General features: G+C 38.8%; 1 protein-coding gene across 1 annotated transcript in view; it reads right to left on the bottom strand.

Moving 5' to 3' along the window:
- GUCY1A2 (guanylate cyclase 1 soluble subunit alpha 2) overlaps positions 1-16,781 on the bottom strand; it is a 142,012-nt gene that overhangs the window by 36,161 nt on the left and 89,070 nt on the right. The window contains exon 6 of the mRNA XM_030234080.2: positions 14,389-14,532. Within this exon, the coding sequence (XP_030089940.1) occupies positions 14,389-14,532 (144 nt within the window). The remainder of the gene's footprint in view (positions 1-14,388; positions 14,533-16,781) is intronic.

Raw genomic sequence — 16,781 nt, forward strand, 5'->3', positions numbered from 1 at the left:
AATGTTTGCAGAGTGAATTCAAGTAAATGCTTTACACAGAGGGCAACCCCATATTCACATATGCACGGACACATCCTACTGAGGAAGCCACAATTCCAATTAACATTTGCTCTTTGCTGGTGTTCTTGGAAAGGAAGCAACAGGAAAACTGGTATTACAGGCCTCTCAGAAAATTCCACAAATTGCAGTGCTTTCTAGAGCCTGTAAACTTGCTATTCAGTTCTTATGCATGCAGATTTGCTGTTCAGAGTTGTTTTTTCTATTGGCTTTTTGTTCCTTTTCCATTTCTGTGGAGGAGAGAAGGAATGTATATGCAGAAGAACTTTCAGGAAGCCATCAGGATTCCATATTGCTTTCTGAGCTTCAGAAGAACAAACTAACAGCAGTCATCTGGTGCAATTTGGTCATAGCTCCAAACAGAGACATTTACATGTAATTTTTTGGGATTCAGATGCCCACTGAGCATACAAGAGATTCTAAAAGATGCATTTATTTCTCACTTTCCAATTTCTCAAAAACACTTTTTGATTCTTCTTGCAAAACATTGTTTAAAGCTTAGATTTCACTTTAATATTAGTGTTATGTGGGCTGTGCATTGATGATTCTTGCTATTAGGGTTACCAAGAAAAACATTCAGTTTCGTAGACATTGCATTTCTTAAATATCTTTTCTGAGAAACAAAACTGAAATGACAAAGCAATGACAGGCTCAAGAACAGCCATTTGGGGTTAAATGGTACTCCCTCATATGGAGTGTGGGATATTCACCTTTTTCTAATGTAAGCCATAGAGGCTAAGCTTGGTTTTCCCCACTCCCCTTAAACACTGGCTACTCTTAATAATGTTTTCTCTTACCAGAAATGTTAATCTATTTTAAAAACCCAAAAAAGAAAGCATTTACAATAAAGCTTGGTTTAATATGAGCAAAATATTTCACCAAAAACAAATTAAAAAAAGAATAATAGCCAGGTGGCTATTATTACAGAACTGTCAAAACCAGCAACCAGCATGACATACACCTACCTCACACTTCTAAGTGAAGGGAAGTGCAACCCTACACTACCACTATCCAGGATGCAATGCTTAGCCCCACTGAAAGCCAGACGGGAAACGTTGGACTGTCTTATAGATTGCTGTTTGTAGAGTGTGGCTCCCTAAATTTGTGAAGACATAACTGGAGAGACAGTTCTACTGTGGGAACAGCCTTCCTCCATTCTGCAAAAGGTACATTTGCAAACAATCCCACTGATTCTGAATGGCTGTTCATTTCTTTTTAGTCATCAACAGCCAGACACAAAAAACTTATTCAATGTGCTCACAAGGGAACAGATCTTAGCAAAATTAATCTCATCTCCTGTAAACAATAGCCTTCGTGTGTGAACAAGAGTAGGCTTTATTATTTAGCTATTTGCCATTCATTCTCATGCCTCTAAAGCTTTTCTTCTGTCCAGAGAGCAGAACATCACATAATTTAGGTATCCAATATACACAATGCAACAAATGGCAAACATCAAGGAAGAGCTCATGAAAAACAAAAAGGCTAAGAATTCTTTGGCAAATGCTCAAAAGTAATGAAAGCTCTGAGAACAGAAGAAGAATGTTATAGTGTCCTCAATATTTTTATGACTAGCAATTTCATAAGCTTCCTATGAGTCTGTTGAGGAGGAAATGGGAATGTATAAACAAACCACAAAGACATGGATAGTGGTGGACTCGGCAGTGCTGTGATAATGGTTGGACCCGATGATCTTAAAGGTCTTTCCCTACCTAAACAATTCCATAATTCCATGATTCTATTCTATAAAAATCTGTAGGGTAACCACACTGAAATAGATACCATGCTCTCAGACAAAGCAGACAGAATTTTTGTTGATTTTTTTATCTGAGCTATCCTAGCTATTAAATATGTCATTCCTTCAGAAAAAGGAGCTGACATTTAGCTGCAGAGATCTGTGACTAGGAACAGGCAATAAATTAGATAAGAATGTAAGAACAACTGTTACTGAATCAGACCAAAAGAGCATCTAGTGCAGTACTGTGGCCTTGGAAGCAGACATAACAGAGAGCCCAGTATGCAATGGATGGTACCCTGGAGACAAATGGCGTTAAATGAAGGACTCACTGAAGCCTTTGAAGGTTTTTTTTTTCCCTAGTTATGATAGAGAAAAGGTTCCAGGCAGTGCTAAACAGGATGCAATCGTGCTTTTTTCTCACTGAAGTTTAAGAAAAGTGAGACTGTAAATTTGAACGTCAAATAATTTTTTAAGAGATGTGAAGTTTTTCGATAAACACATACAGAAATAAACCCCCTAAGTTTGAACTCCATGTCATCTTTAATTTTACCTCTGAAAAAGTCATTTTTCAAAGTGAAAGGAGACTAATATTTTGGAGTTAAAAATAATGAAACAATCAGTCTGCATCCTACAAAAATACTTTGTCCATGCTAAAATTAGCATATAATAAAATTAATTAGTGTTTCAGAGTTTATATAGGAAAAGGGTCACTAATTTTCATGTTGTCTTGGTGAATATAAGCTAAGAATAACCACCATGAGCAAATTCTTGAAGTCAAATAGACTTGTAACATAGAGAAGAAACTGTTCAGTCATTTATATCCTTTTCAGTATCTGTGAACTGAAATGACAGTTTCTCCTCAGAAAATCCAAGTCTGAACAAAGGCAGATAAATGCAAAAGATTTTCTGCTGAAATAAAAGGACCTGAGTTCAGCTCCCAAAACATCTACATTTACAAATGTGTAGTTAGCTAAAGCAGGCTTGAAATTACTTATAAACGCTGGACCGTATTTGATGAAAGAAACAGGCATTTTGGTCAAAAATATATCTGAATAAGTAAGCTCTTCTCTAAGTTCAAGCAACCAGTGTGCTGTGAGATGACCACATTTTCAAAACTTTATAAGTAAGCAAGATGTCCTGTAAACTGGGAAAGATGAAAAAACATACACAAGTGCAAACTGAAATAACAAATAAAAGATCTAAGTCCTGTAACCAGGGACTATAAATTCAAATTTTTGAGTGTTCTATCTACTTTAAAGTTTGGAGTGTATAGTGGTTCTCACTGTCCTACTTGAAATGCCCCCAGATGCCTGACTTTCAGACCACAATGCTCAATTATTGACTATTAATGACTATCATAACACATTGAGATTATAGCATTTATTAAAAAAACTCACAGAAATACTTATTGGAATAACAGGGAAATATATGTGTCATTTCATATTATATATTTGTTGTCACGGTCATAGCTCAGTCAAGAAAAAAAAAAAACTTCTTCAATTTAAGGTTTTATAAAAGTCTGTTTCTTTTAAGTAAATCATACTGATGTTCCCAAAGGAAACAGTAAGTCTAATTCTGCAAAGTGTTGTTTGTGGCTACAGAGTGGGCACCACTATGCAGAAATGACAGTAGTAAAGCAGTAACAACAGCAGTTAGTTCCTTTCCCAAAGAACTGTATGGCAGTTAAAAAAAATCTCCCTATTTTTAGGATTCTTTTTCTTCTGGTAAAGGTTTTTACTAATTATTTTCATCCATTTTTTAAAATGCAGCACAAATGGACCTACTACTACAAAGTAAGTTGTCACAGAAAGAAAAACAGGTATTCTAAAGACAGATGATAGAAAAGACAATTTTTCAGAAAGGCACATAGGGATCTAATTATTCACTTTCCATTTAAATTTTTGTAAGAGGTGTCACTAAGTCTACAGAAAAGTGAAAATACACGCTGTTGTAAAGAACATGCTATGTCTCCCAGATGAACATCAAATTTTAACAGTGTAAACCTATCATCAGGTTACCTGGGCCAGAATAACTAAAGAGCTCAGTCAAGTCTGGATCTGCATGGCTGGCTGGGAAACAGCCTTGCTGAAAGGGATCTGGGGGTCCTGGTGGACAAGCTGGCAGGGCCAGCAGTGCTCTGCTGCAGCAGCAAAGGCACACCGGATCCTGGGCTGCATCCACAGGGGCATGGACAAGAAAAGGGGTGACAGGCACAACTTGCACCAGGAGAGGTTTCATCTCAACATAAGAAATAATTTTTTTTTACAGTAAGAACAATCAATCACTGGGACAACATCCCTAGGGATGTGGTAAAGTCCCCATCAGTAGAGGTGTTCAAGCTGTCTTTGGACAGGGTGGTCAATAATGTCATCTGGGCACAAAAACTTGGACCAGCTCATCTTCTGAAATCCCTTCCAACCTTAAAGGTTGTTCTATGATTTTTGAGAACTTTGTTATAATCAGTTTTTGTCATTTTACAAATTAAAATAACGGTGAAAGAATTAGGATGTTTAGCTAAATGTCAAGAAATATCTTTTATCTAAGAAAACTACATCTCAGCAAGAAATTATCCAGAGCTTTTGCTTTATGGCATGGAATTTTTACAGGAGGGTAAAATGAGATCTCAGAAATACATATCTTCCCATCTTCCTTCTCCGGATTGATCCTTTTCATGGAATGAAGCTCCAAAGCTAGACAAAAATCAGATTTTCCTTCAGGAAAATGATCACCTTGACTCCTCCAAGTTCTGCCAGGTGGAGAAATCCTTGTACATTCTAATCCACTTTTCCTTATACCACTTTCCCCTTTCTTTTTATTGCTGCAATCAAATAGGTCACATGGTAGGACTGAACATCCTCAGATTATTTGTGCCTTGTTTTCCCTCCTCCTCCATTTAAAACTAATGCCTCTCCTCTCCTCTCTCTTTGAAATACTCAAACAAAACCAAAATCCAATATAAATATGGAGATTTTTATGCTAAATTTTTTTTTCAAATTATTCAACATAAAGTCTCTGAAGAGGATTATTTGCATTGAATTACTTTTACCCTAGTTTAGATTTAAAGGAGGCATTTGAACAGAAAAGGCTGTTACAAATCCCTTGGAAGTATTGGCATTTTTTCCAAAACACTCCATGTCTCATATGAAACGGAAGCTGACATACCATGAAACATTTAGTTTCTGGATTTATTTATGACAGGAAATGCATTCTTCCTTAGGGAACTAAACTACTCTGAAACTGTTGAACAATGTTGCTGAACTTGTCAGCTCCAAACAGAAGGCCAAGTACAATCCTCCAGCATCCACCCCTCATCTGAACTGTTCACTCAAATATAGCACAGTGCAGTGACTCACTGTTTAGCTCAGAATAATGACAACAGTTATGCCATAGGGTTTTTTAACTGGTGCTTAAAACTGCAGACTTTGACTTGCCCTCTCTGAACTGTGCATGTTGAGAGAATGGGGGAAGCCAAGGAGTGAACTTGCCATTAACAAATGCACTTTCTTCTTCTTAAGCTTGCAGAGCAGATGCTGCCAGCTGCTCCTAAAAATGCTGTAACTGTGGATGCCAGAGTATTGAGCCAGGTCTGCATAAAGGTTAACACTTCTCCAGGATTACCCAGTGGGGCTGACAAAGACCCTGATTTCTGTGAGACAACCCACAGGCAGCTCCTCTGGGATTCAGAGCAAGGCTCTGCTTGTAATCCAGAGCCAGGAAAGAAAAGGAGAACCGAGGTGCTCTTCCTTGCAACGTGAAAAAGCTTTGTCTCTTTCTACCAGTAAGGTAATCCTCTCAGAAAAACTGCATTAAAGGGACAAGAGAACTAATGGGTTGTGGAGAGGAAAACAACACCCTTCAAATGTGAAACAGAAGTCATATAGTATAAAATGCTGCAGGCAGCTCAGCTCAATTTTTTTTTTTCTTTTTGTTTTTCCAGCTGCACTTTATACAAAACTACTCATGAAGTAGCTGACAAGGGAGAGGGGAGAAGGTGTAGATGGGACAAGGCTCTTTCTTGAATCTTTTTCTCCTAGGCTGCATCTGGATGAAAGAAGGAGCTAGGTTAGCACTGTCACCTAGCCCACAGATGCCCAAGCTGCATTATCCAGGAGGATGTGTTACTTTTGCACACTGTAAGGCTGCTGCTGGTACAATACCATCTCTTTCTTCTAGGGGAGGGTGAGGATGAAGTAGATCTGCCCTATTCACTACCAAAACTTGGAATTTATGGTACACTCTGACTCCAGATAAAGAAAACCATTTGGATGAGGTGACTAAACTGTTGGGACCCTTGGAAGAGACAAAAACTGGGTATCAAGTGGTTTACTGGTAGTTCCAAAGCAACATATTGACCAGTTTAGAAAAGAGAATGCACATAACTGAGATTACAACAGTAAATAAATATCACCAGCACTGGACAGAATAGGCTTCCTTATTTTCAAGCATGCAGACCACAAAGCAGGTGCTGACAGCTCAGTCACTGAAGGGAGAGGCAGAGGCTCGAGCAGTGCAGCACAGGGCAGCAGCTGTCTGACAGCATCTCAGCAGCTGGAAACAGACATTGAGGGAGCAACCACCTCTACAGCTTTAAAGGGCATGGCATTTTCATCTCTGCATCTCCCTCTGAGGCCTCTGGGATCACCTGTGCCCATTAACCCAGTGAGGCAGCAATTCAAGGCTAGTATTTTCTGGTCATGCTTACTGCATAAAAGCCAATCAAGCATTTTTATGCACAGTCTGTGCTGTTTCTCGGTGTCCTACTGATTATCTTCTGTGAGTCCTTGCAGGTTTGTGTATTCTTATATCACTACTTTTTTCAATTTTTGTGTAATGTTTTTTATCTCTTCTCCATCTCAGGAGATAAGAAAAATACTCTTGTAGTATAGTAGAACCCAGACTTTTTAATTTTTATATGACAGGAAACATACCAATGGAAGAAGAGAACATACATTTAGGACTTAGGAGAAATAAAATTTCAGCACTCCGCTACCATGGATTCCCTAGCCCAGTTCTTTAAATATTCATGAATTATTTCAAATTTTATATCTCTATTATATATAAACATATAACATCATTGTACGTGCTGCAATTCTAAATTTAGATTTTTGTCTATTCTTCCCTTCATAAAGATGCAACAATATCAACCTTTTGAAATGCTGTATGCAGCACAGATTTAATTATTTATTCACCAGGAGGGTTGCATTTCTATTGATATTATTGCTTGGTTTTGTCTCAATAAAGAGTCAATGTACAATAATAACAACATTAAATTTCAGCTTCAGCATGGGAGTCCTCCACTGACTGTAACAGTCAAAGCCAGAATGTGAACTTCTGGCAGCTGCAAAAAATATCCCAACCCAAGCCCAGGGGCAAAACTGTATCATAGGACATCTGCCATCCTAGATAAATGAGAATGCAGAGGTCTTTTTCCTCATAATGGATACAAGTTTAATGCTTTACTCTCTTTAGGGTTCTGGGTTTTTTTCTCCCCAGGTGATTGTCCCAGTAACTATTGGTATTTAGTACTCTGAAGTGAGTTTTGATCAGTGATTTAACAAAGCTGGTAGGTATGACTGGTAATTTGTTTTTTATCATAAAGTGTTCTCAGCCAAGAAGTGTTTTCAATGGAAAATTCCCAACCAGTTCTACTACTAGCCAGACATCTGGAGTGGTAGTTGGAGGCGTTTGTGTCTGGAATGACTGCAGAACCATGAGAGATGACCTCAAAGCTAACCCCACAACCCAGCTGCATATCCTGTGCTCCCTGCAGGGATCTAAACCTTGAAATCCTTGCTGGTTTTCCCTGTGCATGTAGTTATAGCACCTAGAGAAGGAAATGAAAGTATCTGCTCACTGTGAAGCACCAGAACAAAGCTGCAAGCTAGGTGCAGCCATCACAGCAGGTTTAGTCTCCCTTGAGGAGCAGGAAGTGTGACTGAATTACAGAGGTGTTTTCCATGTGCAGCTAGATCTACATACTGTGAGTCAAAGAGCTGAGAACATGCAGTAATCACTGTGAACTAATAAACAGTGGGAAAGTTCACAAGGTGCCCTGAGTAACCACCCTGGGTTCCACAAACAAGTTTTAGCTCTGCCACAGGGTCAAGTAGAGATGGAATGGCACTTGTGCTTCCTACTTGCCAGAGCCGCAATGTCAGAGAACACACGGCGTGAGAGGAGAATGGCCAGGTCTAATGACAAAACCTCTTCTCAGCTGATTCTCACATTATTAATTAGCTCCTTGCTTGTCTTTTAGGTCTCTCTCCCAGCAGTCATTAAAAAAAAAAAAAAAAAGATCTCCATAGCTTTCTAGTTTACTGGAGTTTGGCTTGCACTAGGTTGCCAATCCCATATGATGCCTCTGCCTGAGCAGGTGGATCCTTATGTTGTGCAGAATCAAGTCCTCGTAGCTTTGAAGATCTACCTTTAGCATCTGCTGTAGACTTTACCTAAGAACTGAAATGTGTGCCATCTGAAAGAATTAATAACCCTTTGGGAACCTTCCCTCTTCAGCAGACAAAGTGCCAGTCTAATTTTTCAGACCAAATTCTTACACAAAGCTGCTGCTGTGCACCCACCAGTCATATAAACCCCACTTTGCCTTGTTACTGCAACACATGCAGTAACACTGTCCTACAGTGGGTATAAATACAACTGTATTTGACAAAGTCCCTTCAAAAGAAAAGAAGTCGCACGTAATGGGTGTGGTTTGGGATTTTTAAAGATCACTACTAAAATCATACAAAAGGAAGCAGTTGAGTGAAAATGACTGTAGGGCTGAGGAAAGTTAATTTTCCTTTAGAGCAGTCTAACAAAACTTTCAATTTCCCACATTCCTGGGGAAATGTGCTTCAATCAGCTCCTCTCATTTTACATTTCCAAAGGCACTGGGCCAAACTGAGGAAGTGCAATCATGAACTCTCCCACGTCCAGGGAATCATCACCAGGGCTGACTTTGTTTCATCATCTCCCAAGCATGCTGTCAAGAAAAAGTACCAAGCTTCCCTGACATGCAGCTCTGAATGCTCCCAAAACTGCCATGATGCTCTAACGCTGGTAAACCTGTGAAACTACAAGCTCTTGAAAGTCTCTTAATGGAAAGGTTTCTTTTGTGGAACTGTTTCTGATTATTTTTTTTCCTTTCAACACAAGGATATTTCTAATTTCCAGTTCTGCAGGCTGAAGTAGGATATTATATACCTTCCAGAGTCTGATGTAGACATTAGGTACAGGGTGAAGTTGCTAGGAGACCACAGATGGAGCAAGGAGCATTGCAGGAAAACAGCAGCTTTTCACACAGGGCTGATGAGAATGCCTGCATCAGCAGTCAGCCCTTCACAACTTAAAACAAACCAGACAACCTTTTGCTGCTTACGTAAAGATGTACTTTGGGATAGAACCATTAAATTGTTATAAAACCAGCACACCACAACCTGAATAATAAGCAAGGCAAGAAACACTGAAAAGGATTACGCGGACAACACCTGCTGCTCTTTCTCATTGTTTTTGGGAATGGCCCCTCACTTAAAAAACAGAAATCCCATTTATACAAACAAATGTTGGCGCTTCCTATGTGGGTCCTGGACCCCAGTGGCACATCACTGAAATACAAAGGGGAACACTTAATGAACCAGCAGAAGATGGTATGCACTCTAAAATTCATTGCCCATTTCCATGTTATTCAGGAAAGTGTGTCACTCACTGTGGCCATAAGCCATTACAATCTACAGAGCCCTTTTGACTCTTCTGTGCCCTTACTCACAAGTCAGAGTTCATGCTAGTAAAAATTACCACTTGGCAAGAAGAGATTAGAGTTTCATCAAACTCAGGCTTTCATTGTTTCAGCCGTCATGATCACAGGCATTTAAATAGACAACATAAACCAAAACTAATGCAGCTGCATGGCTGTAAGGTCATGCATTTTAGACCTGCTAAACTAATGGTTCTATCCATAAAGCTTTATTTGTCACCTATATATGGAAAGTTGAAGTATAGAAAGTCTGAATCACATCTAAAATTTAAATGGAAAAGTTGTGACTGATCAAAGTTGTGCACCTCCATTTCTGTTCAGCTCTTTCCAGTGGGATCATCTATCCTGAGAGGTCATTAACCTGTTCACTCTTGAGGTAGGACTTACCCAACAAATATTAATTCATATATTTCATCCTATATTAGACACTGTAAGCATTTCAGATGAATACAGGCTAAATTTACTCTCTTCATTTAAGAGGGAGCTACAGTAACAAGTTTAGCCATACCTGTTCACACTGTCAGTGTTTGAAATTAGATGATGTTAATGTCTACACTGTTTGAGTGCAGCCTACAAATCCAATAATAAAATAGCTTTGGCAATGCACATCTGAAGGTTAGAAGATTCAAGTGATAATAAAGAAACAACTGAGCCGAGTACCAGATTAAGTGCCATGCAAATGCAAGGTCCCTCCAACCTCACCTGAGAATAAATTAATCACATTGAAGCCAGTATCAGCTAGAAATGTTCTGCTCCACTCTGTTTAGAGTATTTCACAAACTAGTCATGAGAAAGTGAGCAAAAAGAAAGGTAAGGGCATGTATTTGCTTTGGCTTTGGATTACAGTATTTACAGGTCTAATTCTCACTTTACGGTAACATAAATAATTTCAAATATAGACAAAATTTTTCTGCTGTAGCAAAACATCTTGCAATGTGTTTTGAATTGCAGTGATAGGGCTCAACCGTTATGTTTTAGACAAGAACACCTGCACACAATTTATCTAAATAATTGTAGTTAATTTCAGCAGCTTCATGTAAATCGTTTACTTTTCCTCTGAGTTCCCAGTTCTTATTTCTTCATGACCCTATTACATAAACCTTCATACACCACAAAAATAAGCAGATAATTTTCTCTCAGGAAATCTCATTAGTGGAAATTAGGTACGTTCTGTCACAGCAACCCTTTTGAAAAAAAAACTGAAAAGGAGGTCTTTCTCTTTCTGTGGGATATACACCACACATTGATTAATTAGGTAAGCTTTGAAGCACGATAAAAAGTTATCCAAGTAATAATATCCTCTAGGAATTCCATATCTGCACTGCAACCTTTCACTGAAGGTCAATGCCCTGGAGAATTCCTCTTACAGTATTATCTCTACCTATTAAAATTAATGTAATTCCACTTTATCTAAAAAAAAATGTAGTAAAGTACAAAGCACATCCTATACTCAAGTAACACTCACTTAAATGTAGGAGGCAATTTTAAATCAATATTTTCAGACTAAAGTCATAAAGCGCTACATATAAATAGTTGTACAGAATATAAATCAAAAGAGCGGTTCCAAAGTTAAATTTTATGCTGAAAGAATAAAAATGTATATCAAATTCTACATGCAGTGTCTGAAGCAAAAGTCCCTCTTTCGTACTAAGGCTTTAGCTCATTCTAAAGTAACAGGATTTTGCCTCTAGTAGAACTGAGTTTGAAAAAAATTACACAGGGACCTGAAGCCTCCTCCATCGCTCACAGGGGAATGATCAGCCCATTTTCTGTTACAAATATTTCTTTCTAAGAGGGCAGGCTTGTTACAACACTGATGATAGGATTTGTGTGTTCTGCTATAATACAGCTCACTCTCTCCTTCTGCAAAATAACAGTTCTCATTACCCTTCAAGTCCCAGGCTGCTCACACAGGTATAAGGAGCGCGGGCACAGAGTCCCCATCCTCCTTATGCATTTGTGCTGCCTCTGGCTCTGCTGGAAGTGCCAAATGCCTGAGTAGGTGTCAGCTGCACACCACTGTGCTCTCATCAGCGTGCCATGAGCTCTGACTCACAGCAGGGAGCATCATCTGGATACAAACCAGACCTGCTTCGTACACCTGGCCACCATCCTGAGGTCCATCATGTGGATTCTCTGCTTGTTTTTTCTGCTTCTGTCTGGGTCAGGACTGAAGGCACTGGAGACAGTATTTCATGTTCAGACTCAGGTCTTTATTGTTTCTCATCAGTGAAACAGCCTCACAGCCATGAGTTCTGCAGCCTTTCCTTAGCAAGGCACAAAATGGCTAACAATCTCTTGTTACAAGCTCTTTTAAGACTAAACTGTCCAATTAAGATCTGACACCTGGGTTATTTTCCCTTTTACCCCAATAACTGATCCCTCAAAACCTGCAATGCAGACTTTTCTGTCCAATTACAAAACATCACCCAAACCCATGAAGAAGGAAGAAGAAGGTAAATAAGAACAACCTGCCTCTGCCCTAAAACCTCCATCCTGCTTCATATTTATTTCCATATTCTAAAACCCCAAACTCTAAGTTTTTCACCCTGTGATATTACACACTTCTAACCAACTACACATCCATAATCCCAGTACTATTAATCAATTCTGGAAGCCTTCTCCACAGCCTCAGGTCACATGCAGGGCTCTCTTGTGGGTCTGTGCCTTTCAGCACAGAAAGTTTAAAATTCTCAGCATCCAGGGTTCCAACACATCACTGCCCACACTAGCATTGCTCTAAGGGGCAGATTTTTCATAGTCTACATGGTTGTACAAAGAAGTTATTTTTGTGATCACTACAATGAACACCTTCATATGATAACTGTGTATCCAGAAAACAAGCCTCATTTTATCATCTACTAATGCACTTGATAGGTGAAAATCTTATCCTAAATTCCTGTTTATGTGATATGGTATTTTTTTTAATTTATTCATTTACTTTTTCATCCTAACTTTTTGAGACTTGAAGCGTCACTTAATAAGATATTCACTGCTATCACAGGATTTCAAGAACCACAAAAAGTAAATCCTTGCATTCTGGTAAATTCAGCCTTCAGATGACAACAAAATACATCCATCAATGTAATTTAGAAAATACATATATTCCATAAACCTTCACACAGGGCAACCTAAAAGTTAACTCATGTATTTAAGAGCTGTCCAAGCACTTATGGGCTTGGGGCCATGATGACTTTCCTGAGAACCTCGTTCAAGTGCTTGACCACATCTCCCTTATATCCAATCTGAACTTCCCCTGATGCTGCTTTAAGACATTTTAATGCACATGGAACATTTGCTAACAGGAATCTGTGGCACAATGGGCCCCTTCATGTTTTTTTTAAGTGAAAAACTGCTGACTATCAAAAATAGGGATCACTCTAGCCAATTTAACATTGTCTGGAAGGCAAAAGTCATGCCAACTGAATTTAGAAATTATGAGTATGTTTTTAATTATGATGATCATTGACATAGCCACTAGGAAAAATTAGGCATTCCTTGCCACTTGTAGGAGGACTCATGTGACAGAGTGTAGAAGCTCACAGCATAGACATCCACATTTAGGTTAAGTGCATAGATCTCCCTTACACACAACTAAAAAAGCACACATTTTTAGGGAGTGATTCATCTCATCCTAGAGTAGACAGCTAAACTAGGACAAACTAAAGTAGACTTCTCCAAAAGTCCTTATTGCAGTAGTTTACAGGGTGAAGATAGCCACATGAGAGGAACCCTAATCTTAATAAATTTTAAAACAAATCAGAGTATGCCTCTATAGAAGATGAGCTGTATTTTTAAGCACAGCTTCCAGGTTAGGTACAAAGGTAACAACAATCTACAATATCACTATTCCTCCTGCCCTGAAATCTATCACACCCAAAACTGAAGACAGAGCAATTAAGAAATTATGATGAGCTTCTCAGAACCTCTACTTTCAGTTTAAGTATGATTAACTTTTTTCTCCTGAATTCTAAAGGAGGTTTATTAGCACTTTTTGAAAATATTTGGTTATTCCCAACATTTTATTCTATACATATTTCCTCTACAATGTCTTTATGTCTTTCTTTTACAGGTTTTCTTACGCAGACAGTGAAAATAAGAGGAATTTTCTAAAACTAATGTGTGGTAATGAAAATAGTCACAAAAAGTGAGTCTCAGAGTAAAACATACACCTTCAAAATGTCCCTACAATTGAAGCAATGACTCAAAAGAAAGTAACAAAAAGGAAGAGGCTCTGGAAGACAGCTCTCCCAGCACATACCAGTGTAGTTAGCACATACAATTGCCTATAGATATTGGAAAAGCAAATAAAATCAATCAAAAATATATATTTTAGTAAACATCTGTTTGAAATAGTTTTATATCAAAAAATACTGAATATTACTGAAAATTCTATGTCTTCTGGTATCTTCAGTCTTTTAATGCTTATTTTGTGTTCAATGAATGTTCACATGAAACTTAAATAGAATTTTCCTCAAGATGCATAGTCCAACATATTTTTTCAGAATGGTATTCTTTTGAATATGTTGGTGTAGGACCAAAAGAAGCAGCACAGCAGAGGAACTTGAAAATGTTACAAAAAGACATCTGGTTTTCCCCCCGCTGTGCCAAAGTAGGGAACGGAAATGGCATAGCATGGGAAGGAAGCACATTAACAGTGAGAAAGAGCAGGCAGTCCACAGATTCTTCTTTTGTGCAGGTTTGCACCAATTTGGAGAAGGGGCCTGTGGCCCATCAGAGCTGCAGAGATAGTGATGCAAGTGTAAACTCTCTGGCACAGAACACAACAAAACGAAGCAGGTCCGTGTATCACTGACTAGCTGAGAATAAATAGCAAAGGGGTTACCTTAATCGGGCTTCCATCTGGAGTAAGAACCTCTTCTGAAAGCTCCATCATCTTCAGTGCCATCAGGGCAATGGCTTTGGCATGACTAAGGCTTTTCTTATGGAGCCCTGCTGCAACACAGTACGCATCACCTATTGTTTCCACCTGCAGCAATCAGAGAAACCCCGAGTTATGGTGTGATAATGAGAGGGGAAGCCTGCCATTAGGGCTGCAATCAAATAGCATTGCTAAACATGTGAGCAAAACATCCATAAATAAGCAATTACACAAAAGAGCATAATTACCTGAGTCTGCAAGCAGGTACAGTGAAAAACCAACAAGCAACAGCACAGTTGTTTATCACCTAATAACCAAAGGAGATTGTCTAGAACTGTGCATGGTGTCAGATGAGATATGACAACATTCTCCCCCAGCAGTAACACAGAAAATTGCATTTTCCTAAATGAGAAATCACTTGCAGCTTCATTTCATACTATCCTGGCTGAGTTTGCTGTTGGGTAAGAGTAGTGCCACATAATTATAATTCATAATTGATATTTGATATGCTAGAAAATTATATCAGGAAGAGAATTGCAAAAAGCAAAACATCACCATAAAAAACAGTGAAGACTATCTAAGTTCTCATTAGTGGGTAGCTCTTCAGCTCTTCTTCTGGTATAATTTACAAAGAGATGCTATTGCTACAGACTTTTGCCTGCACCTTCATCCCTTATTTTCAAGTAAGGATTGATGTCTCTCTCTACCACGGAGGATGTCTTACTCTGCATTCCCTACCTGCAGCCATGAAGTTCAGCAGACAGACCCCTCTGGTCTCTTCAGGCAGGCCTTACTGCTCTCTTATCCTGATTTGCTTTAAAAAGAGCTGGCCCCCAGGAGATGAATTGCAGAAGCCCTCTGGCTCTGGATAAAGACAGTCTGAGAAACACTGCAGCCCTCAAGGCCTGCAGCTTTATTTACAGCATTGTGTTTTGCAGTCTGTTTGCTCACACATCTGTAACATTCTCACACAAAATCCATTAACAAGAGCCCAAGCAGACCTCAAGGATTAGCTGAGGTTTTGTGACATAACTAATCTGGCTTTCATTCTGCACACAACGCTACAGGAATGCCAGAAAATGCTTCAGCAAAGACTAGGGTGAGAAGAAAGCAAGCACTGAGAAAGGAATTATTCAGAGAATAAATATAGCTGATTCATCTCTCTGCAGAGAATCTACTAAGTAGTAGGCCTGGATCTTCTCAGATTAATTTCCAGTCTTGATAAACTGGAAATAGTATCTCAATACAAATAGTACCTGAAATAGTAAGCATCACATGTAAATGTACCCACAGCATGAACCTAGAACAGGCTGAGCAAATACTTCCCACCACCAAACTTAATCTGCTGCAAGCCCATTGTGAAGTTACCACCTTAACCCTCCTGGCTGATAGTGCAGGAGGATGTAAATATAGATAAGAAGCTGAAGGTTTCTCCTGAGCTGAGACAGCCATTGGAGCTCCTTCAAGACCTTTGAAAGCTCCTAATAGTACTTGTATATAGAACAAAACATGTAGGAGCAATCAATACTGCTGTCTGCCTGTTTGCCATATCTCAGGATGTCTGTCCATAAGAAGCAGACACTACCAATGCCCTGCAGTTTAGGAGTTTGTTTTTCCAAAGATAAATGGGTGGGCAAGAATATATCAATGGCCGGTGAAAAATGTAGAAACTGGGCAAAAAGACAAACAAGCACAGTAAGAAGTAGTATCAGAAGTTAAAAAGACAGTCTGGATGAAATAGATGTTTAAAAATGCTCTGAATTGGAAGGAAGCATTAGCAGAAATCCATTGTCATTCTTTAAAATCGTGAATAAACATCAGTAGGTACAGACTCAAAGGGGTTACTAGAGAAAGAGCTGAGTCTGTGATGTCAAATACAAAAACTAAACACAAATTCTGCTCCTTGTTGAATGACCTAATTTCAGAATTGCTTTTCCACTAAAGCTGGTTGCATAGATGTGGGATCATATACTGTTCCTGCAGTGTTCAGACAAAACTACTTATCTTGTTAGCTTCTTCCCCCTCGGAAATTTCCATAGCTGTAATTTCACAGCTAAATTCCACACACTGAATGTACTGTACTACCAGAAAAATGGGACTGAAGCTGCCTCATATTCATCTTTATACAACAATAAAAACTATAATAATGCCATTACTCTTTAAAGTGCTTGTCCCTATGCAGTTCATCTGACAGCAATACTGGAGACTGCTTAGACAGACCTGGTAGTTTAAACTGAATGTGAAGAGTACTGACAGGCCTGTCTAATGATTTATCATTCTGTAACCCTGTTTTCAGTCACTTCTAGGATTTTCCCCACTAAGCATTTAAGCTGAAATTTTTATTATGAGTACCTCCA

Source organism: Serinus canaria, chromosome 1, assembly GCF_022539315.1.
Source record: "Serinus canaria isolate serCan28SL12 chromosome 1, serCan2020, whole genome shotgun sequence".
Lineage (NCBI taxonomy): Eukaryota > Metazoa > Chordata > Aves > Passeriformes > Fringillidae > Serinus > Serinus canaria.